Source organism: Macaca mulatta, chromosome 20 (genome assembly GCF_049350105.2).
Source record: "Macaca mulatta isolate MMU2019108-1 chromosome 20, T2T-MMU8v2.0, whole genome shotgun sequence".
Taxonomy (NCBI): domain Eukaryota; kingdom Metazoa; phylum Chordata; class Mammalia; order Primates; family Cercopithecidae; genus Macaca; species Macaca mulatta.
In genome coordinates, this window is record NC_133425.1 from 17186750 (window position 1) to 17209141 (window position 22392).

Here is a 22392-nt window from a genome sequence, read left to right on the forward strand (position 1 = left end):
ATTGCGCCACTGCACTCCAGCCTGGGTGACAGAGTGAGACTCCGTCTCAGAAAAAAAAAAAAAAAAAAAAGAAAAGAAAACCGATGGTGTGCACCAGGCAGGGCAGTCAGCAGATAGTATAGGACCTTCTTACCTGTCCAGAGCATGCTTTGCTTGGACACCTGTGCCATCTGGGTTTAGTCAGCAGGGGGATGGTTCCCTGAGGCTGATGACATCTGCCTTGTGGAGCTGATATTCTCCCACTCCAAATGGGCTTGCCTTGACCTGGACCAGCTGACCGCAATCTCCTGGAGACGCAGATGCAAACCAGGTGTCCAGGATACCTTGGCCGTGGCTCTGCCCGGAGGTCCAGATGTCCAGCTTTTCTTCCAGTCTCTCTGCTTGTGTGATCTCCACATCTCTGGAGTCTGTGAACCCCCTTACAAGGAGGGCTTGATGTTCAATGATATTCGCTGATGTTGAAATACTTCCACACACTACAGCAAATAGCTGCTCCTCTTCCTGCCACCCTTTTCCTCACTCCCCGTGATCCAGTATTAAAGAGTTCATGTCTGGCTTAGCCCTGGAGGGATCTCCGGGGCCTGTTCCCACTCTCCACTCGGATCCCCAGAACGAAAAGTGATGCCATGGAATTGTCGTGAGAGCCTGAATTACTGCGAACAGAGGGTGGCTGAGGCAGAGTCAGTCTTAAAAGATCAATCGCTAAAAAGGGCTTCAACTCCCTGCCTTTGTGGAGAGGGATTTGATGGGAGAAGGGCTGGGGTAAGAGAACTTTGTTTTCCATTTCAAGTCAATTGTATCATGTGCTTGTACTGCTTCGATAAAGAGAAATCTGAAATTCTAGAAAAAATTAGAAGCAAAAAAAATTCCTTTATAGCCATGAACAGAGCAGAACCAATAACAATAGCAATAGTAGGCCTGCCATGGTGGTTCACACCCATAATCCCAGCACTTTAGGAGGCCGAGGTGGGTGGATTACCTGAGTTCAGGAGTTCGAGACCAGCCTGGCCAACACAGCAAAACCCCGTCTCTACTAAAAATACAAAAATCAGCGAGGCATGGTGGCGGGTGCCTGTAATCCCAGCTACTCAAGAGGCTGAGGCTGGAGAATTGCTTGAACCTAGGAGGTGGAGGTTGCAGTGAGTGGAGAGTGCGCCATTGCACTCCAGCCTGGGTGACAGGAATAAAACTCTATCTCTAAACAAACAAAAAACAATAGCACTAGTAATGATACTAACTTATATTGATGTACTAGATTTTATCCATGTCACCTCATTCACCTTTAGTTCTCACTACAACCTTGGGTGACCAGCTTGTGTTGGCTTTAACACTTTACTGGATTTGACACTGAGAGTCCCTATACCTGCAACCACTTCGGTCCCAGACAAACCAGAGAGGATGGCTGGTCACCCTACTATAGCCCCAGAGGTAGCTGCTGTTAACCAATCTACGCTGCAGGGGAGGAAACCGAGACCCTGAGAGCTTCTGTAACTCGCATCGTGGTCACACAGCTAGTTAGTGGTAGAAACAAGTTACACACCGACTCGGTGGTGGACATAATTAGGGGTCACGCAGTCAGTGATAGATTTCAGGGACCCACAGCCAGTTAGTGGTAGAAACAGTTAAGAGCCACGCAGCTCGTCAGTGGTCGACACAGTTAAGGGTTGTGCAGCTAGTCAGTGGTAGATACTGTTAGCTAAGGGTCACATAGGTAGTCAGTTACAGTTAAGGGTCATACAGTCAGTGATAGATTTAATGGTTACACAGCTAGTTAGTGGTAGATACAGTTAGTTAAGGGTTACACAGCTAGTTAGGGGTAGACACAGTTAAGGGTCATACAGCTAGTCAATGGTAGACACAGTTAAAAGATACACAGATAGTTTAAGACACATGGATAGTTTAATGGTAGATGCAGTTAGTTAAGGGCCACACAGCTAGTCAGTGGAGGGTACATTTAGTTAAAGGTCACAAAGCTAGTCAGTGGTGGGTACAGTTAGTTAAGGGTCACAAAGCTAGTCAGTGGTGGGTACAGTTAGTTAAGGGTCACAACTAGTCAGTGGTAGATGCAGTTAATTAAGGGTTACACAGCTAGTCAGTGGCAGACACAGTTAAGGGTCACACGGCTAGTCAATGGTAGACACACTTAAAAGACACATGGATAGTTTAGTGGTAGAGTTAAGCGTCAGTGGTGGGTACAGTTAGTTAAGGGTCACAGCTAGTCAGTGGTGGGTACAGTTAGTTAAGGGTCACAGCTAGTCAGTGGTAGTGTTGGAACCGAACTGTCGATTCCCTCCTGGGCAGGGGTCGCCGCGAAGGACCACCGACACAAGATTCACAGCAGAGAGTTATTTATTACTAGCGCGCTAGGGTCCCAAGCTCTAAGTTGGCCCTGGGACCCAGAGTGCTTGTTTCAGGTTGTTTATATAGGCAAACACAAGTTCAAACACAGCTTAAGGCGCGAAATTCAAACAAAGCTTTAGGCGCGTGGTAATTGGGTCTAGCTATGGCCTGAGCAAGGTGTTTTGTTCTAATTGGTTAGAGCAGGACCTTATGAGGTTTTTTCTTGGAGTTGCTGATTCCGGGAACTTCGAGGCAGGGTGGGACCCCTGGAATTGGCAGGGTGGGACCCCATGGGGTTGTTTCCCGGAATTGGCAGGGTGGGACCCTATCAGGGTGGGACCCTATCGAGGCAGGGTGGGACCCTATCCAGAGCCACCTGGTGTTAACTTTTTTCTATGTGAGGCCTAGTTTCTAAGTTTTATGAGGCCTAGTTTCATTCCCTCCTCTTTTTGTGTCAGAGGCTCAATCTTGAGCCTCTTCTTCAGTCCTGAGGGTCTGGTATTGTTGGGTCAGAACCATAGCATGTACTATGTTTAATCTATTTTTAATAAGGGTGAGTAAGCGGTTGAGTATGCATGGCCCGAAAGTTAGGATGAGCATAAGCAGGATGAGGGGTCCTAAGATGGTGGAGATTAGGGTGCTAAGCCAAGGGGATTGGTTGTACCAATTTTCAAACCAATTTTGCTGAGATTCTCTCTCTTTCTTTCTCTTGTCTAATCTTTCTCTCAGTTTTGCCATAGAATCTTTAACTACTCCTGAATGATCTGCATAAAAACAACATTGCTCTTTCAGGGCTGCACAGAGCCCACCCTCTTTCAGAAAGACAATTTCTAGTCCTCGTCGGTTTTGTAATACAACTTCAGACAGAGAAGTCAAGGACTCTTCAAGTTTTGTGATAGATTGTTCTATGGCTCTAAGGTCTTCATCTATGGCTACTCTAAGTTGTTGCAGATGATGGTTACCATGCACTAGGGCTGCTGTCCCGGTCCCAACTCCAGCCGCTACCCCAATTCCTAACATTACGGCGAGGGTGAGGGAGATAGGTTCTCTCTTTGGTCTAGTATGAGTTTTTTGCTCATGTCGGAGATCAAAGGAGTCTCCAGAGTGATAGTATACTCGGGGAACAACTTGTACCAACACGCAATAGTGGGTGCCACTGCTAAAAACGGCTGTGGATATACAGGGGGTGAGCCCAGTGTTGCAAGCCCACCAGTCCGTCTCGGAGGGGACCAGATAGTGATTGGAGCTGGGTACTGTCAAGGTTACATTACAAAGATGCTGATGACTAGGGGGCACCTGGCCTATGCAGGTTCCTGACCCAGAAACTTCAGCCAGGGTTAGTTTTCTTTGTTGTTCCCATGCGCATCCAGTAGGATTGGCGGAGTTAGTGAAATTATTAGTGGAGGCAATGCCTTCATAGTAAGGGGGGCCTGTTGCCAGACATAGCCAGCAAGAGGATGTAAATTCTGGTTTTGTCTGGTTTAAAGCGAAGTAGGAGCCCTTTATGAGATTTAGGAGCCTGTCACCTATTCCCAGGTTAAGGGGCCCGCGGGTGACGGTTTGGGCTGAAGGTGTGTATTTAGAGGAGGTGGAGATTAGAGGCGGGGAAGTGCTTTTAGGAGCTCTTGGTTGGGGCTCTCTTGGTGCAGGAACCAGGGGCTTCCTTGTTTCTGATAAAACTTGGTTTGGTCCTACTGCGACAGGGGCTGTGATAGGGTTGACTATTAATTTGATTTGGATAGGGATTCCATACAGTGGCTTTTGGTATAAATATAGGCCCCATATTAACCCGGATATCCAACGGTTATCAGATTTTGCTGCATCTTCAAACTTGATGCGGACCAGATTGCAAGTTTTTGAATATCGGGTTCTGGTGCAGCGCTGGACAAAGGACATGGTTATGTACCAGGGTTTCGTGGCCCATTTCCATTCTCCATCATTAGTAGTTATACAGGACCAACTAGCGCAAAACAGGGCATCTATTTCTCCACAAGTTTTTTTCATTTCTCCTGTCCTGAATCCGGGACAGGCATAGAACCCGTTCCGGCTTACGGACACCCTTCTAGCCTGTTTTCTCCATTCTCCCCCTTCCATGTCATCTATCTTTGCTATTTTGTCTAGGTTGAAATAGAGGTCGGGGAACCAAGTCCCCATAGGAGCAATTTTTGAGGTTTTATCTAAGACTTCATGAGTACTAAAATCAATCACCTGCCAGGTCAGGTTATATGGCCGGTGGGGGTTATTACTGCCAGCGACGCAGGGAAGGAGGGCTAGTAACAAGCAAGGGGCTAGATACGAGAGAGTCTTATCTTGAGCGGGTCTTCGGAGCGTCGGAGTTTCCATGTCTCAGGTGGTGTTGGTCCGGGCGTCCCTGGAGCAGCCTTGGCGTGGGATGCGTGGATCCAAGTGGAGATTCCGTCCACCTTTATGGCTGTGGGTGTGGTCAGGAGAACAATGTAGGGTCCTTTCCACCGAGGCTCTAGTCCTTGAGTGCGATGCCGTCTAACGTAGACAGAGTCTCCCACCTGGAAGGGGTGACTGGTCTGTGGATGTCCTGGTTGGTACAGTTCTGCCAAGGGGGCCCAGATTTGGGCCTGTACTGCTTGGAGTCCTTTTAGCCGGGCCTGTAGGTCAGTCTTAGGATCGGAGGGGGAGAAGGAATTAAGCAAGGTTGACAAAGGGGGAGGTCCTCCGTAGAGGATTTCATATGGAGTGAGCCCAAAACGGTTAGGTGTATTCCGGGCCCTTAACAGAGCTAAGGATAGGAGGCGTCTCCAATCTTTTAAACCAGTCTCTAAGGTCAATTTAGTAAGGGTCTCTTTTATTGTTCTATTCATTCTTTCTACCTGTCCTGAGCTCTGGGGTCTATAGGCACAATGTAATTTCCAATTAATCCCCAATATCCTGGCGAGCCCCTGACTTACCTGAGAAACGAAGGCCGGCCCGTTATCTGACCCAATTACCTTGGGAAGTCCGAATCTAGGAAAGATTTCTTCCAAAATTTTCTTGGCTACTATGTGTGCCGTTTCTTGCCGGGTGGGGTAGGCTTCTACCCATCCTGAAAAGGTATCTACAAACACTAGTAAGTACTTATATCCAGCATAGTGAGGTTTTACTTCAGTGAAGTCTATTTCCCAATAGACTCCTGGGCGGTTACCACGAGTTCGTTTTCCTTCTGACACTCGGGTAGCCCCAGCGTTTACCTGCTGACAGACCTTACAGGCAGATGTCACTTGTTCTACGAGGGTACTTGCCTTTGGGATTAGAAAGTCAGTTTTTTTAATCAGTAATCTTAGCTTTCGATTACTCAAGTGTGTCCAGGCATGCATCTGCTGGATCATTGCCAGGGCCTCCTTTTGGGGAAGGACTATTTTCCCTCCTTTTTCCCAGTTTTTAGTGTCTTTGTTTTCTATAGCCCCTATGGCCTTTGCTTCTTCCTGGTCTTCTGGGGTATAAGTATGTTCAATAGTTATGTGGCTGGTTTCGTCAGGTTCTGTGGCTAGGGTCAGTACTTCCGCCATGGCGGCTTGCCTGGCTACTTGGTCAGCCTGTCTGTTTCCTACTGCGACTGGATCCTGTCCTTTCTGATGCCCGGGGCAGTGAATTATAGCCACTTCTTGAGGAAGAAAAAGGGCTTTCAATAAGGCAATTATTTCAGCTTTGTTCTTGATTTCCTTTCCTTCTGAGGTTAGGAGACCTCTTCTTTCATAGATACTTCCATGAGTATGAGCCGTTGCAAAGGCATACCGGCTATCAGTATAAATGTTAGCTTTCTTTCCCTTGGACAGCTCTAGGGCCTTGGTTAGTGCTATTAACTCAGCCTTCTGTGCAGACGTGCCAGGAGGTAGTGATTGTGCCCAAATGGTGTTGTGGCCATCTACTACCGCCGCTCCCGCCCTCCGGGTACCTGAGTCAAGGTAACTGCTGCCGTCTGTGTACCAGGTGTGATCCGCGTCTGGGAGTTCTTGGTCTTTAAGGTCTTCCCGTGTTCCATGGGTCTCAGCCAGTACTTGCCGACAATCGTGTGGGCTTGGTTGGTCTTCCGGTACCGGCAGCAGCGTAGCAGGGTTTAGGGTGACCGGAGGGCCAAACTGGACGCGGTCCGTGTCCAGTAGGAGGGCCTGGTAGTGGGTTAGGCGTGCGTTGGTTATCCACCGGTCCGGGGGCTGCCGCACTATGGCCTCTAGAGCATGTGGGGTAATAATAGTCAGTCGCTGCCCAAGGGTTAACTTAGCAGAGTCCTTGACCAGCATAGCGGTGGCTGCCATGATACGGAGACACGGGGGCCAGCCAGCCGCTACAGGGTCTAGCTTCTTAGACAGGTATGCTACCGGTCTTTTCCAAGGCCCTAATTTTTGGGTCAAGACCCCTTTGGCAATTCCTTGCCTCTCGTCCAGGAAGAGGGTAAAGGGCTTTGAGGTGTCCGGTAACCCAAGGGCCGGGGCAGACAAGAGTGCTTGTTTTAGTGCCTCAAAAGCCAATTGATGCTCTGTCTGCCAGGTGAAAGGGGTGCTCTCCTTGGTGAGTGCATAAAGGGGGGCGGCCAGTTCAGCAAAACCGGGTATCCACAAGCGACAGAACCCAGCAGTTCCCAAGAATTCACGTACCTCCCTGGGATTTCGTGGTGGTGGAAGGCGAGCCACTGTCTCTATGCGCCCAGGGGTGAGCCACCTTTTCCCTTCACTCAGGATATACCCCAGATATGTTACCTTGGTCTGACAGAGCTGTGCCTTCTTGGCGGATGCCCGGTATCCTTTTTCACCCAGTGCCTGGAGTAGATGCCTGGTACCTTGTATACAGATTTCCTTTGTAGGAGCAGCCAAGAGGAGGTCATCCACATACTGGAGTAGAGTCACGTCTGGATTTTGGGTCCGGAAGTCAGTCAGGTCTCGATGAAGAGCCTCATCGAAGAGAGTGGGAGAGTTCTTGAATCCTTGGGGAAGCCGGGTCCAGGTCAATTGGCCTGAAATTCCTTTCTCAGGATCCTTCCACTCAAAGGCAAAGAGTTCTTGGCTTTGGGGGGCCAGAGGTAAACAGAAGAAAGCATCTTTTAAATCTAATACTGTATACCAGTCATAGCCTGGTTTTAAGGTGCTGAGTAAGTTGTAAGGATTAGGGACCGTGGGATGGATGTCTATGGTTCTTTTGTTGATTTCTCTCAAGTCTTGGACAGGCCTGTAATCCTGAGTACCAGGCTTTTTTACTGGCAAAAGAGGAGTGTTCCAGGGCGAGTGACAAGGTCGCAACACTCCGAGTTCTAGAAATTTGTTGATGTGCTGCCGAATTCCTATATGAGCCTCTCGGCTCATGGGATATTGCTTGATAGACACGGGCACCGCCGTGGGCTTTAGATCAATTATGATTGGGGCTTGATACTTAGCTAGCCCGAGTCCTCCCGTTTCCGCCCAAGCTTGGGGAAAATCTTGCAACCAAATATCAGGGAGGCTAGTGATAACCGGAGCGTCGAAAAGCCGATGCTCATCTTGCAAAGACACAGTTAAGATTTGGATGGGCTGACCGTCCCGATTTAATACCTGGGCCCCTGTCTCGGAGAAATGGATTTGGGCTCCGAGCTTGGTCAGAAGATCTCGCCCTAGGAGGGGGTAGGGGCATTCAGGTACCACCAAGAAGGAATGTGTCACCATTCCTTGTCCAAGATTAACTGTCCGGTGGTTAGTCCACTTGTGCAATTTTCCCCCTGTTGCCCCCTGGACCCAGGATGTGCGGGAAGACAGGGGCCCGTCTGCCTTTGTCAAAACTGAATGTTGGGCGCCTGTGTCCACCAAGAAGGTGGTGGGTTGCCCCCCTACAGAGAGAGTTAGCCGGGGCTCGGGGGGGGCTCCAGAGCCTTGACACCCCTATTCGCTATCTTCACCTAGGGTGAGGACAGCGGCAGGTTTCTTTTGGTCTTTAGGACGCTTGGGGCAATCTTTAATCCAATGTCCCCGTTCTTTGCAGTAGGCACACTGGTCTTTTTCCACTTTTGGCCGCCTTCGCTTTTCTCCCTCTCTCCCTGGTCCTTTCTCTTTTACAACTGCCGCCAGGATTTTTGTTAAATGCTTATTTCTCACTCGGTCCCTACGATCCTCTCGCTCCATCTGTTCCTTTGCTAACCTGGCTTCCCTTTCCTCAGGGGTTTCTCTCTTATTATATACTTTTTCTGCCTCCCTAACCAATTCCTGTAATCCATAGGTTTGGATTCCATCTAGCCTTTGGAGTTTTCCTTTTATATCTAATGCAGCTTGGTCTATGAATGCCATAGCTACGGTAGCCTTATGTTCTAGGGCCTCTGGATCGAATGGGGTATACATTCGGAATCCTTCCAGAAGCCTTTCCATGAAAGCTGCCGGGCTTTCATCCCTTTCCTGAGTTATGGTCCTTACCTTGGCCAAATTTGTGGGGCGCTTTCCTGCCCCTTTGAGACCCGCCAACAGAGCCTGGCGATAGATTCGGAGACTCTCCCTACCTGGTGCCGTTTCATAGTCCCAGTCTGGGCGGGTGAGGGGAAATCCCTCGTCTATTTCATTGGGAAGTTGGGTTGGGAGGCCTCCTGGTCCTGGCACATTTTTCCGGGCCTCCAGGAGGACTCGCTGCCTTTCTTCAGTGGTTAGGAGGACCTGCAAAAGTTGCTGGCAATCATCCCAAGTGGGCTGGTGAGTGAGGAGAATGGATTCTATTAACGAGGTTAGGGCCTGGGGGTCTTGGGAAAAGGAAGGGTTATGGGTTTTCCAGTTGTAGAGGTCAGAGGCAGAGAAGGGCCAGTACTGGACCGTGCGATTGACAGTACGGAGGGGAAAAAGGGAGGATTGCCAAGTAGAAGGGCCCTCTGGGTCCTCAGTCCGCCGCAAGCGGAGACGGGGAGGTGTCGGCGGCGGCGTCCGAGGAGTGAGTTTGGGCGGGGCTGGAGAAGGAGACGGGGTGGAGGGAGGGGCCGAGGGAGAAGTTGGAGAAAGGGTAGGGGCCGAGGTGGTAGAGGAAAGAGCTGGGGACAAGACAGGGGGCAAGGGTGAAGCGTAAGGTGGAGGTCCCAGAAGGGGGTTCTGAGGTGGAGGAGGCAGGGGGTCAAGAAGGAGGAGATCCCTCTGGGGTTCATCTGGGAGGACTGGCTTAGGCGGGTCTGGATTCCGATTCTTTGGGGCTTCTAAGGCAAGGAGGGTAGATTGGGATGGGGAAGGGGGATGGAGGAAGGGTTTCACCCAAGAGGGAGGATTTCGGACCAGATCCTCCCAAATAATTATGTAGGCCACCTGGTCCGGGTGTCCAAGTGGCCCAGGATCCATCACTTTTGCTTTAACCTGCAAGATAATTGAGAGGTTAAATGTTCCGTCCCGGGGCCATTCCCCATGGAGGGTTGGCCATTCGGACGAGCAGAATGTTTTCCATCGTCCCTTACGGACTTCTACAGAGAGGTGGTGGGCTCGAGCCCGGACGTCAGGGAAGTGAGTCAGGGTTAGAGACAAAGGAGTCGTCAACGTCTGTCCCATTTCGTCCACGGATAACAAGAACAAAACAAAAGAAACAAAAACAAAGACCAGACAAGTAAGGAGAAGCCGCGCGGCCAGAGAGTGGCGCCACAAGATCACAAAATATTCAGACGGCAGGGGCGGCCTGCCTACAGATTTGAAGAGGCTAACTGAGTCGTTAGCCTTCTCCCAGACTACCGCCAGGGCGTCCCCCAGGGTGCAAGTGGGAAGGTGCGGGACACGTCTGTCCCCCTTCCCCACTTAATTCAGAAGGAGTACTCCCCAGAGTTCAGAGTTAGCCGGCAAGACAGACAGAACAAAACGAAAGTACCTGGTAGGTCCGTTCAGTCAGCAGTCCGTGGCCCGGGCCAGATGGGTCTCCGCCGGATGGGTCGGGGGTCCTCGGACGACCCCACTTCCCGGCCAATGCACCAAATGTTGGAACCGAACTGTCGATTCCCTCCTGGGCAGGGGTCGCCGCGAAGGACCACCGACACAAGATTCACAGCAGAGAGTTATTTATTACTAGCGCGCTAGGGTCCCAAGCTCTAAGTTGGCCCTGGGACCCAGAGTGCTTGTTTCAGGTTGTTTATATAGGCAAACACAAGTTCAAACACAGCTTAAGGCGCGAAATTCAAACAAAGCTTTAGGCGCGTGGTAATTGGGTCTAGCTATGGCCTGAGCAAGGTGTTTTGTTCTAATTGGTTAGAGCAGGACCTTATGAGGTTTTTTCTTGGAGTTGCTGATTCCGGGAACTTCGAGGCAGGGTGGGACCCCTGGAATTGGCAGGGTGGGACCCCATGGGGTTGTTTCCCGGAATTGGCAGGGTGGGACCCTATCAGGGTGGGACCCTATCGAGGCAGGGTGGGACCCTATCCAGAGCCACCTGGTGTTAACTTTTTTCTATGTGAGGCCTAGTTTCTAAGTTTTATGAGGCCTAGTTTCAGTAGGTACAGTTAGCTAAGGGTCACACGACTAGTCAATGGTAGACACACTTAAAAGATACATGGATAGTTTAGTGGTAGATACAGTTAAGCGTCAGTGGTGGGTACAGTTAGTTAAGGGCCACACAGCTAGTCAGCGGTGAGTACAGTTAGTTAAGGGCCACACAGCTAGTCAGTGGTGGGTACAGTTAGTTAAGGGTCACAGCTAGTCAGTGGTGGGTACAGTTAGTTAAGTGTCATAGCTAGTCAGTGGTTGGTACAGTTAGTGAAGGTTCACAGCTAGTCAATGGTAGGTACGGTTAGTTACGGGTCACAGCTAGTCAGTGGTAGGTACAGTTAGCTAAGGGTCACATGGCTAGTCAGTGGTGGGTTAAGTTAGTTAAGTGTCACACGGCTAGTCAGTGGTGGGTACAGTCAGCTAAGGGTCACATGGCTAGTCAGTGGTGGGTACAGTTAGCTAAGGGTCACACGGCTAGTCAGTGGTGGCTTAAGCTAGTTAAGTGTGACAGCTAGTCAGTGGTGGGTACAGTTAGCTAAGGGTCACACGGCTAGTCAGTGGTGGGTTAAGTTAGTTAAGTGTGATAGCTAGTCAGTGGTGGGTACAGTTAGCTAAGGGTCACACGGCTAGTCAGTGGTGGGTTAAGTTAGTTAAGTGTCACAGCTAGTCAGTGGTGGGTACAGTTAGCTAAGGGTCATATGGCTAGTCAGTGGTGGGTTAAGTTAGTTAAGTGTCACAGCTAGTCAGTGGTGGGTACAGTTAGCTAAGGGTCACACGGCTAGTCAGTGGTGGGTTAAGTTAGTTAAGTGTGACAGCTAGTCAGTGGTGGGTACAGTTAGCTAAGGGTCACACGGCTAGTCAGTGGTGGGTTAAATTAGTTAAGTGTCACAGCTAGTCAGTGGTGGGTATAGTTAGCTAAGGGTCACACGGCTAGTCAGTGGTGGGTTAAGTTAGTTAAGTGTCACAGCTAGTCAGTGGTGGGTACAGTTAGCTAAGGGTCACACGGCTAGTCAGTGGTGGGTTAAGTTAGTTAAGTGTCACAGCTAGTCAGTGGTGGGTACAGTTAGCTAAGGGTCACATGGCTAGTCAGTGGTGGGTTAAGTTAGTTAAGTGTCACAGCTAGTCAGTGGTGGGTATAGTTAGCTAAGGGTCACACGGCTAGTCAGTGGTGGGTTAAGTTAGTTAAGTGTCACAGCTAGTCAGTGGTGGGTACAGTTAGCTAAGGGTCACACGGCTAGTCAGTGGTAGGTACAGTTGGTGAGCCATCACATCACTCGTTTAGTGGTAGAGCTTGGATTCCAAGCAGGTAGGGTTCCGTTTGTTACATCGCATCACATGGAGTCTCACAGCTGAAAGGACTTTAGGGTCCCGTGTCCAACCCCCTTGTTTGTAGATGGGGAACCCTGCGTGAGTGGCAGAATGCCCTACCCAAGGTTGCACGGTGAGCGTTGGGCTTCTAAGGGACCACTGGCGGAGGTCAGGGAGACACGCCCTGGCATGGAGCCGTCGGGAGGCCTGCCAGTTGGCTTTGAGGGGAGTGCATCGTGCGTCCCCCAGGGAGGATTGGCAGAGGCAGGGCAGGTTTCTCGGGCTGGGGGCTGGTGCCCAGGGCTGGGGCTGGGGAGAGGGGAGGCTGCTTCTCTTTGTAATTTACATACACAGCAGCAACAGCCTGAGGGAAAACAAGCCAAACAAACTCTCAGAGGATGTTTCGGACTTAATCCCGGGATCGGAAGCAGCTCGGTAAGATAAATAAGATAAAGTTGGTGTGCCTCTAAGGTTGAACGATCGTATCACTATTGCATTTGAAATATTCATGAGGGGAAGGGAGGTATGAGAAACAGCTACAGAAACATATTCTGCTTTGAAAAGGCAGAATTCAAAGGCATGAAAAATGAATCAGGGGAAATTAATGTCGAGGTTGGGAGGGGGGTGGGCTGGTGGGGGGACAATTATTGCCCAGAAGGAATAAGGAAAGAGATGTGGAGGAGACGTTTCAGACTGGGCTGTGATCAGAATTCTGTGTCCTGCCTGGAATATTTGAAATGTCAATTGTCTCATATATCATTTGAAGTCAACACTTGGTCGCAAAACGGATGATTCTAGCAAGGATTAAAAAGCAGGGTGGGCTGGGGAGTATGGGATGGGGAGGGTGGAGTGGGGCGGGGCAGAGAGATGGAAAAAGATGGGTGAAGTGAACTAAGTCCTATAAATTGTGGACGAATTTCTGATCACTCAAAGAGGGCTCTGAAGGAGTAAGATGCAAAGAAAAGGGAATTTCTTGTGATTTCTTGCAAGTCTTTCAGCCTCAGTTTCTCCCTTTATAAAGCCAGGAGGTTGGACTGGATGTTCTCCTAGATTATCCCACTTTGCACTGTGGAGGGGGTGGTCTCTCATTTGCGGATGTACTTGGAAATTGAGGGTACCTTAAGGCAAGATGGTCAAGGGTATTGACGAATGGTGTGAGTACAGACATCATGCTATTGGTTAGTGGTGGCTCTTAGCAGAGCCCTGCAAGTCTACACCGTGTTAGGGAGGCCAGTGGGGTTTGGCCCCCTTTAAAAGCAAGCCCTTAGACTGTGGACTGGTGCGGCCATTCTAGAGAGATCTGATGCTAAAGCAAATGAAGGTTGTATATTCTCTGTGGTCCCAGACCAGCAGCCTCAGCATCACCTGGGAGCTTGTTAGAAATGGAAATGCTCCAGTCTCCTTCCAGACTTCTCTTGAGTCAGAATCTGCCTTTTAATAAGATCCCTGGGTGACTCACGTGCATATTAAAATCTGAGCAGCAGCAATTCTCCTCCTGGATTTATACCCCAGAGGAAGTTTCACCCAAGGATGTTCAAGGAGGTGGGTTGAACAGGTAGTGGGAAATTGGAAGTCACTGCAGTACCCATCAGAAGGGGATAGATAAGAAAAGCATGACAGATACTCACCGTGGGATATGACTGTGGCGGTTAGAAGAACAGGTCTGATCTTCACATGCCAGTATGGATGGATCTTTTATTTATTTTATTTATTTATTTTTTGAGATGGAGTCTCACTCTGTTGCCCAGGCTGGGGTGCAATGGTACCATCTCGGTTCACTGCAACCTCCGCCTCCTGGGTTCCAGCAATTCTCCTGCCTCCACCTCCTGAGTAGCTGGGATTACAGGTGCCCGCCACCATACCCGACTAATGTTGTATTTTTAATAGAGACGGGGTTTCACCATGTTGGCCAGCCTGGTCTCGAACTCCTGACCACAGGTGATCCGCCCACCTCAGCCTCCCAAAGTGCTGGGATTACATGCGTGAGCCACTGCACCCGGCCTGGATGGATATTACAAACAAAGAACAAGGGGAAAAAAGTGAACAAGAGAATCAATGTATAGCAAGTGTCTTTGTACTGCTGTAAAGGAATACCTGAGGCTGGATAATTTACAAAGAAAAAAAGTTTATTTGGCTCATCATTCTGCAAGAATCGTGGCACCAACCTCTGCTTCTGATGAGGGCTTCAGGAAGCTCCCACTCAGGGCAGAAGCGAAGAGGAACTGGTGTGTGTAGATCACATGGTAAAACAGAGAGAGAGAGAGAGAGAGAGAGAGAGAGAGAGAGAGAGAGAGAGAGAAGAGGGGGAGGAGGAAGGAGACAGGATGAGAGGAGGAAGAAGGAGACAACAAAGAGTAGGAGACAGAGAGGAGGGTTCCAGGTTATTTTTAACAATCAGTTCTCGGCCACATGCAGTGGCTCACGCTTGTAATCCCAGCACTTTGGGAGGCCGAAGTGGGTGGATCACTTGAGGTCAGGAGTTCGAGACCAGCCTGGCCAACATGTCGAAACCCTGTCTCTACTAAAAATACAAAAATTAGCTGGGCGTGGTGGCTCTTGCCTGTAACTCCAGCTACTTGGGAGGCTGAGATGGGAGAACTGCTTGAACCCAGGAAGTGGAGGTTGCAGGGAGCCGAGATCTTGCCATTGCACTCCAGCCTGGCTGACAAAGCGAGACTGTGTCCATAAATAAATAAATAAATAGAAAAAAATAAAAACACAAAAATTAGCTAGATGTAGTGGCATGTACCTGTAATCTCAGCTACTCGTGAGGCTGAGGCAGGAGAATTGCTTGAACCCGGGAGGCAGAGGTTGCAGTGAGCCGAGATCGTGCCACTGCACTCCAGTCTGGGCAACAGAGCGAGACTCCCTCTTGAAACACACAAACAAACGCACACACAATCCGTTCTTGCGGGAACTAAGAGTGGGAAATCACTCACCCTTGAGAGAATGGCACCCAGCCATTCATGAGGGATCTGCCCCCAAGACCAAAACACCTGCCACCAGGCCCCACCTCCAACACGGGGGATCACATTTCAACATGAGACTTGGCAGGGGTCAAAACAAACCATATCTAGACCATAGCATGACACAATTTTTATTGGTTAAAAATGTATTATGTACACAACAAGACAGTGTGTGTAAAGCTACATGAGGACAGGGATTTCTGTCTATTTTGTTCACCACTGTCTTCGTGCCACATCCTGAACACTCAATATTTGATGGGCAAATGCACTTCAGAAGAATGCGTACACTTTCAAGAGAAGAGGAATAGCTCAGCTGAGGGGATTTTGCACTGCACCGTGGTACCATGCCAGAAACTCAGGAGTAATTCACTCCACTTTCTTCACCTGGGGTGAAATAAAAGCTCAAGCTCATGTGAGAGGTGAGAGGGATGGTGGCCAGGCTGGGCTCCGTTTGCAGAGCTCGTCCCGCTTCACAGTGGCTTGGCTGCCCTGCCCTTGGTCCCTCCAAGGTCCTGCTTACTCAGCTCTTGTCTTGCCACCTTCCTGCTCTGTCTCTGAGGCTTTATTGGCTGTTCCTGTAGAAGCAGACTCTCCAAGTCATGGCTTTTTCTCAGCACTTTGCATGCACCACCTCCCTTATGCTCCCAACACTGCCTACACCACTGGTTCTCAACTGGGGACACTTCTGTCCCCATAAGGGACATTTGGCAATGTCTGGAGACATTTTGATGGTCACAACTGGGGTACACTGTGCGACTGTCATCCAGCACGTAGAGGCCATGGTGGCTGCTAACATCCAGCACAGGACTGTCCCCAGACTCCCCAGTAAAGAACAATCAGGTCCAAAATGTCAGCGGTGTTGAGGCTGACCTAGGGTAGGGGGCTCTAATGTCTTTGTTTTATACATGAGGAAATGGAAGCATGGTGAGGTTGGGTAATCCTGTATGAGGTCCTGCAGCTGGTGGGCAATGGAGGTGGGGTATAGACCAAGTGAGTCTGGCTCTAGAGTCCTTACTTTTAACCACCATACATGACTGCTTCTCAGAAGTGGAAAACGCTGAGACGGGCACAGCTTTTTATACCTTCACTCACTTAGGTTATGGCAAGGGTGACCAGCTGTCTTGGTTTGCCCAGGCCTGAGCAGATTCCCAGGGTACGGGACTTTCAGTGCTCAAGCCAGGATGGATAGTCACCCTGGTAAACTCCAGACTGTACACATCTGTGTTTGTGATCTGATTGTTACATTCAGTCTGTTGAGTTCATATTACTGATGTAAGAGTTAAGAAGAAATTATTTAGGCAGATAGTGAGGGTAAGGAAGTCCTCGGTAAGGTTTTCCTTTCAATGAAAAGCAGCCCCCAAATCATTTTGCTTTTCTAACAGAGAGCATCCTGTCAAATCAAGCTGCAGAGATAGACAAGCAAGCTGGAAGCTTGCACGGGTGAATGCTGGCAGCTGTGCCCATAGGAAAAGTCTAGGTCGAGCTAGGCATGTCCAACATGGCGGCTCCATCTTCCCTTCTCTTTGCCAGCCACGTGTACAGTAAGGAGCAGGCAACAAGGAGCCAGCCAGGCAAAGACCCCATTTGCATAATAACACTAGGGTGGGGTGGCCAACTTCCCCATGCACTATTTAAATGTCACACCTGCTGCAACCAATCCTTGGGCCCTGTGTGAATCAGGCACCACCTCCTCAACCCTGTAAAATCCGGTGCACTCTGACTTGGGCCAGAAGTCCCACTGGGTGCCCCTCTCTCTTGGAAGAGAGATGGCGTTCTCCTTTCTCTTTCTTTTGCCTATTAAACCTCTGCTTTTAAACTCACTCCTTGTGTGTGTCTGTGTCCTTAATTTTTTTGGCATGAGGCAACGAATCTCGGTTTTTACCCCCAGATAATGACGCTGCTTCACTATGTGCTAATTACAATTGACACAAGGGCCGAATCCCAGTCTCAAGTTCACCTACAATGACTTCATCATCCGCAGGGCTCATAGCTGTGGTCAAGTTTCCTCCTGTTGTGAAAATATGTGCTATCTTCCAGTTAAGTCAGCACAGCTCTAGGCAGATCAAAATTCATCTTTGGAGGTTTTCTGAAATTCACTTGAGGAGCAGACCAGTTGGGGATGGTGTGATGGAGGAAAAAGAAAATCCCAAGGTTTGATGGCAAGGTTAGAGTGACCTTCTGACCTTGAGCAAATGGCTTAAACTGTCTGGGCCTTGATGTCCTCGTTTATAAAATGAGTCCATAATAAAAGCCATGATGATGAACACCAGGCACTGTGCTAAGTGCTGAGTGTTTTCCATCTGAGGGCTTATCTGGTTATCTCATTTAATCATCACAACCACGGGAGGGGAAGCTCCTGGGGTTAAGTGTCTCGTCCACGGTTGCAGCTGGTGGGGAATAGTGTGATTGCAAACCCAGAGACCACACTTTTAACTGCTGTGGAATGTTGTCTCCCATGGCTGTTTCTGAGGAGATGGAAAAACATGCCAATTAGGGCCAAAAAACAGGAGGTGGCCTCAAGGGCAGCACATGAAGAGTGTTTGCAAAGGCGTGGGTGTTTCTCCACCCTCAAGTCGGTGCGACTCCTGACACCTACACGTAAGGGTCACCCTGCAGCTTCTGAGTACCTCGCCGGCTCCCCTGAGCAACGTGTGTTTGATGTCACCAGTGGGTTTGAGGCATGGCTGAGGCCCCAGGAACCTTCCTCTTTCATGGAGAAACCGAGCTCACGTCTCCCAGTGGCAGCTGGTGTTGGCGTCTGGCTGGAGTTGCAGGGACTGTGTGTCAGCTATCTCAGTTCCTGCGGCTGTATTCACCCACTGAAGGTCCTTGATCTATTGCTGGGGTTTGCCAAGGGTTTCAGGGGTCTTCTGCGGAGCAGAGAGACTGATCATTGTTTTTCAAATCTCCAGCTGACACCCTCGTTCTCACATGTTAATCACTTTGAGAATAAAAACGGCTACCAATAATTGAGCACTTACTATGTGCCAGGCACAGGAACATCCTATGCCTCCCTCCCTCCTCCTCCAGGGCTACTGGCTCTCCTCATCCTTTTAACTTTTGCATTTTTCCCCACAGCTAGTAACTGTGTTCTAAACACCAAGAAGAGGGCCTGGCAAATGTGGTTACTCAATAAACATTTATTGAATGAATGAGTGTGAGTGAGTGTGTGTTGGGCTCCCTGCTAAGCCCATTACGTGTATTATTTTACTCAACTCTCATAGTAATCCTATTAGATAAGTGCCATCTTTAGCTCCATGTTACAAAGGAGAAAAATGTGCTCAGAGAGGTCAAGTAATTTCCCCCAAAATGCACAGCCCATAAGTGTCAGCGCAAGAATGCAAATTTAGCAGTTTCCAAATTCTACACCATTTACTACCTCCCAAATAGATATATATATATATATACATATCTACCCCAAGTATGGAGATACATTTTTAGGATTTATACTTATCTATCTCTATGTAACATAGCCACACATATGTATCTATAATATGCACATGTATAGTAGGCACATATTCATGTGTAAATGTATCAGTTACCTATAGCTGTGTAACAAGTAACGCCACCCTAGTGGGTTATAAAAATAGGCACTTATTTCTTGCTAATAGGTCTGTCGTTTAGCTGGAGAGATTCTGCTTTAGGCTGTGGGTTGAGTTCAAGTCTGATTCTTACATTTATTTCTGAGGTCCAGATTGGAGAAGCAGTGGTACCTGGTGAAGGTTGGCAGCTTCCAGAGAGGAGTGAACAGACATACTCAATGCCTTTTAAGGCCTAAGCTGGGAACTGGTACACCGTCAATTCTGCTCATGTTCCATTGGCCAAAACAAACCCATCATTAATGGGGCAGAGGATTCTGTTCTTCCCGTGGTGAAGGGAATGAGGGGGAAGTAAATATTTGCTTAACAGGAAAACACACCACTATCATATTTTCATTATATATGGATGTATTTGTATTTATCTTTTTTTTTTTTTGAGATGGAGTTTCACTCTTGTCACCCAGGCTGGAGTGCAATGGCACGTTCGTGGCTCACTGTAACCTCTGCCTCCTGGATTCAAGCAATTCTCCTGCCTCAGCCTCCCGAGTAGCTGGGATTACAGGCACCTGCCACCATACCTGGCTTTTTTTTTTTTTTTTTTAAACTAGAGATGAGGTTTCACCATGTTGGCCAGCTGGTCTTGAACTCCTGACCTCAGGTGATCTACCTGCCTCTGCCTCCCAAAGTGCTGGGATTACAGACATGAGCCACTGCGCCCAGCCTATATTTCTCTTTTTCACCCATGACCCCAGCTTCCGTGAAGAGTTATGTTACTTTGTACTTTTACTGGGCATTCGTTTTCTTGTTTGAAAAATAGTGACTATAATTAATAAAAATGTTTGTATTCTTGCAAATTGCTAAGAGAGTAAATTTGAAGCGTCCCCACCACAAAAAATTGTGAGTATATGCGATAATGCACATGTTAATTAGCTTGATTTCACCAGTCCGCAATGTATACATATTTCAAAACATCAGGTTGTACACAATGGAACATTTTTTTTGTCAATTCAAAAAATAAGTAAAGGAAAAGAAAAATGTAAGATACTTTAACAAATGACTGGCTCGTGTTGAGAATTAACTTTTACTATTTATTTGTTTTTTGTTGTTGTTGTTGGTCTTTTTTTTTTTTTTTTTTTGAGACGGAGTTTCGCTCTTGTTGCCCAGGCTGGAGTGCAGTGGCGTGATCTTGGCTGTCTGCAACTTCCATCTCCTGGGGTTCCAGCGATTCTCCTGTCTCAGCCTCCTGAGTGGCCGGGATTACAGATGCCCACCACCATACCTGGCTAATTTTTTGTATTTTTAGTAGAGACAGGGTTTTGCCATGTTGGCCAGACTGGTCTCGAACTGCTGGCCTCAGGCGATCCACCGCCTTGGCCTCCTAAAGTGCTGGGATTACAGGCATGAGCCACCGCGCCCGGCCTAACTTTTACTATTTATTTGAGTTAAGCCAACACACACTTGAGTTCCCCACACGTCATAGAGTGATGTGGACAAGCCCTTGGAATCTGGCTTTCCTGATTACCTGGTTGACCTTGTAGATGCCTCTCTGAGCCTCAGTTATGTTCTCTGTGAAATGGGCATGAAACCAGTACCCACTTTGTAGAGCACTGTGAGTATTCAGTGAGAGGATACATGCAAACATTTAGCACAGTGCCTGGCTCCAGAAGCCACTCAATATATATTACTGTTGTATTAATATTGATACTATTCTTACAACAAAAATAGCACAACTGTTCTAATGATCAATTATCCTAGTCTGTCATCTGCTGGTTCCCAGCCTATGGTTTTCGGACCCTGTCTATGTGTGATTTATGATCCAACTCTCTCTCTACACTTGTGTTGGGGGTTGATTTTTTCCTGCTTTGGCTCAAGACCCCCTTCCTACAGTCATGTGTGGACCCATCTTACAGACTTGTGCCTCCTTGGCTGTCCTGCCTGGTCAGCCCCTTGGAACACAGGGCTGGCCCTAAGTTGGTCCTACCATCCCAGCAAAATGGTTCACTGGGGCATCGCAGGCTGATTGTGGAATTTCAACAACAGCACGGGTGGTGGGAGAACCTTCAGACATCCACAGACAGCAGCCTGGATGTATATGAGATGGGGGTGGTGTTCTTTCCATCTGGAGTCCTCCGGGAGCTGTCAAGCCTGGAATCTTTGCAATTTAGGCAGTCTGCTTGTAATGGTCTCAAGAAAACCCATTCTGCCTACAAATGCGGTGACCTTTAATTTTTTTTTCTCAGAATTTTCCAAGATGCACATTGACTCTTCCTGTCAACGTGGAAGGCTCTAATGCCGCCTGGGGCATTTAGATTGCATTTGCCAATCGCTGACTGCTGTAGCCAATTTGTTCCTGATCTCAAGGTCGATTTTGAATAACTTTAGCTGGGCTAAGTCTCTTGCATTGAATAACTGGGAAATAAACTATTAAGGTAGCGGGTGGGCGGGGGCAGGGGCGGGCAGGGGGCTATTTCTATTTTGTAGGAGTTCTTTGATTTTGGATAAAGGAGAAGTCTTCTAGTTCTGCCAGTCATGGACTATGTGGCCTTGAACAAGGGAGGGAAAGAAATAAACACATGCCAAGTACCTAGCATATGCTAGACACAGTGCTGGGCACGTTACACATGCCAGTTGCTTAATCTACTCTGCGAGGTGAATATTGTGATCTCCATGTTACAGATAAGGAAACGGAGGCCCGGCAACGGAAATCCAACTTGAGCTTAGATCTGTCTAAAGCCCTTTTTTGGTTTGTTTGAGACGGAGTCTTGCTCTGTTGCCCAGGCTGGAGTGAAATAGCACCATGATCTTGGCTCACTGCACCCTCCACCTGCCGGGTTCAAGCAATTCTCCTGCCTCAGCCTCCAGAGTAACTGGGATTACAGGTGCGCACCCCCATGCCCGGCTAATTTTTTGTATTTTTTGTATAGACGAGGTTTCACCATGCTGACCAGGCTGGTCTTGAACTCCTGACCTCATGATCCACCCACCTCGGCCTCCCATAGTGCTGGGATTACAGGCGTGAGCCATGCGTCCGGCCTAAAGCCCATGTTTTTTCCACTCTCCCTCTCTTTCTCCCCAAGACCGAGACTGGAAAACCTGTCTCTTTGATGATGCTCTTTTAAAACTACCCTTATGAATGTATTTCAGCAACCTCCCCCCACCCGAATTAGAGTAGTACAGGCTGCGTCCTAATGCTGTGCCCCCTCCTGATATGGTTTGGCTGTGTCGCCACCCAAATCTCATCTTGAATTGCAATAATCCCCAGGTGTCAAGGGAGGGGCCAGGTGGAGATAATTAAATCATAGGGGCAGTTGCTGCATGCTGTTCTCGTGGTAGTGAATAAGTCTCACGAGATCTGATGGGTTTATAAACGGGAGTTCCCCTACGCAAGCGCTCTTGGCTGCCGCCCTGTAATATGTGAGTTTGCTCTTCCTTGCCTTCTGCCACGATTGTGAGGCCTCCTCAGCCATGTGGAACTGTGAGTCCATTCAACCTCTTTCCTTTGTAAATTACTCAGTCTTGGGTAGGTCTTTATTAGCAGCATGAGAACAGACGATTACACCTCCTCTCATATTCTTCTTGGATTCTCTCCTTTAGTCTGAGATGTCTGGTTCACCTTGTTTCCCCAGCCGTGGGCTCAGGCTGGCAGGGGTTGGTATCAGCAACTATTCTTTGATCCCATGACTCTGACTTTGAGATGAGCCTGGTGCAGCTTGGTGGTTTCACGTGGCGCCCTTTGGAAGGAGAAAGCCTGGTCCGAATCCCGGCAAGTCCTGTGACAAGTTGGGTACTTTGGAAGCCCGAGAATGAGATTTGGGTAGGTGAGGTTTATTCAAG

The 22392-nt window shown here is 48.7% G+C and overlaps 1 protein-coding gene across 1 annotated transcript; it reads right to left on the reverse strand.

The window, feature by feature from the left end:
• Positions 1–2331: 2331 nt before the first annotated feature.
• Positions 2332–10288, reverse strand: LOC144338315 (uncharacterized). The gene is made up of 4 exons (XM_077987046.1): positions 10135–10288; positions 7130–7241; positions 5265–6523; positions 2332–4976 (listed from the first exon to the last, which is right to left on the reverse strand). Exons 3-4 carry the CDS (start codon positions 5859–5861, stop codon positions 4629–4631), a joined length of 945 nt encoding a protein of 314 aa, XP_077843172.1. The 5' UTR covers positions 5862–6523; positions 7130–7241; positions 10135–10288; the 3' UTR covers positions 2332–4628.
• Between the last annotated feature and the right edge of the window lie 12104 nt (positions 10289–22392).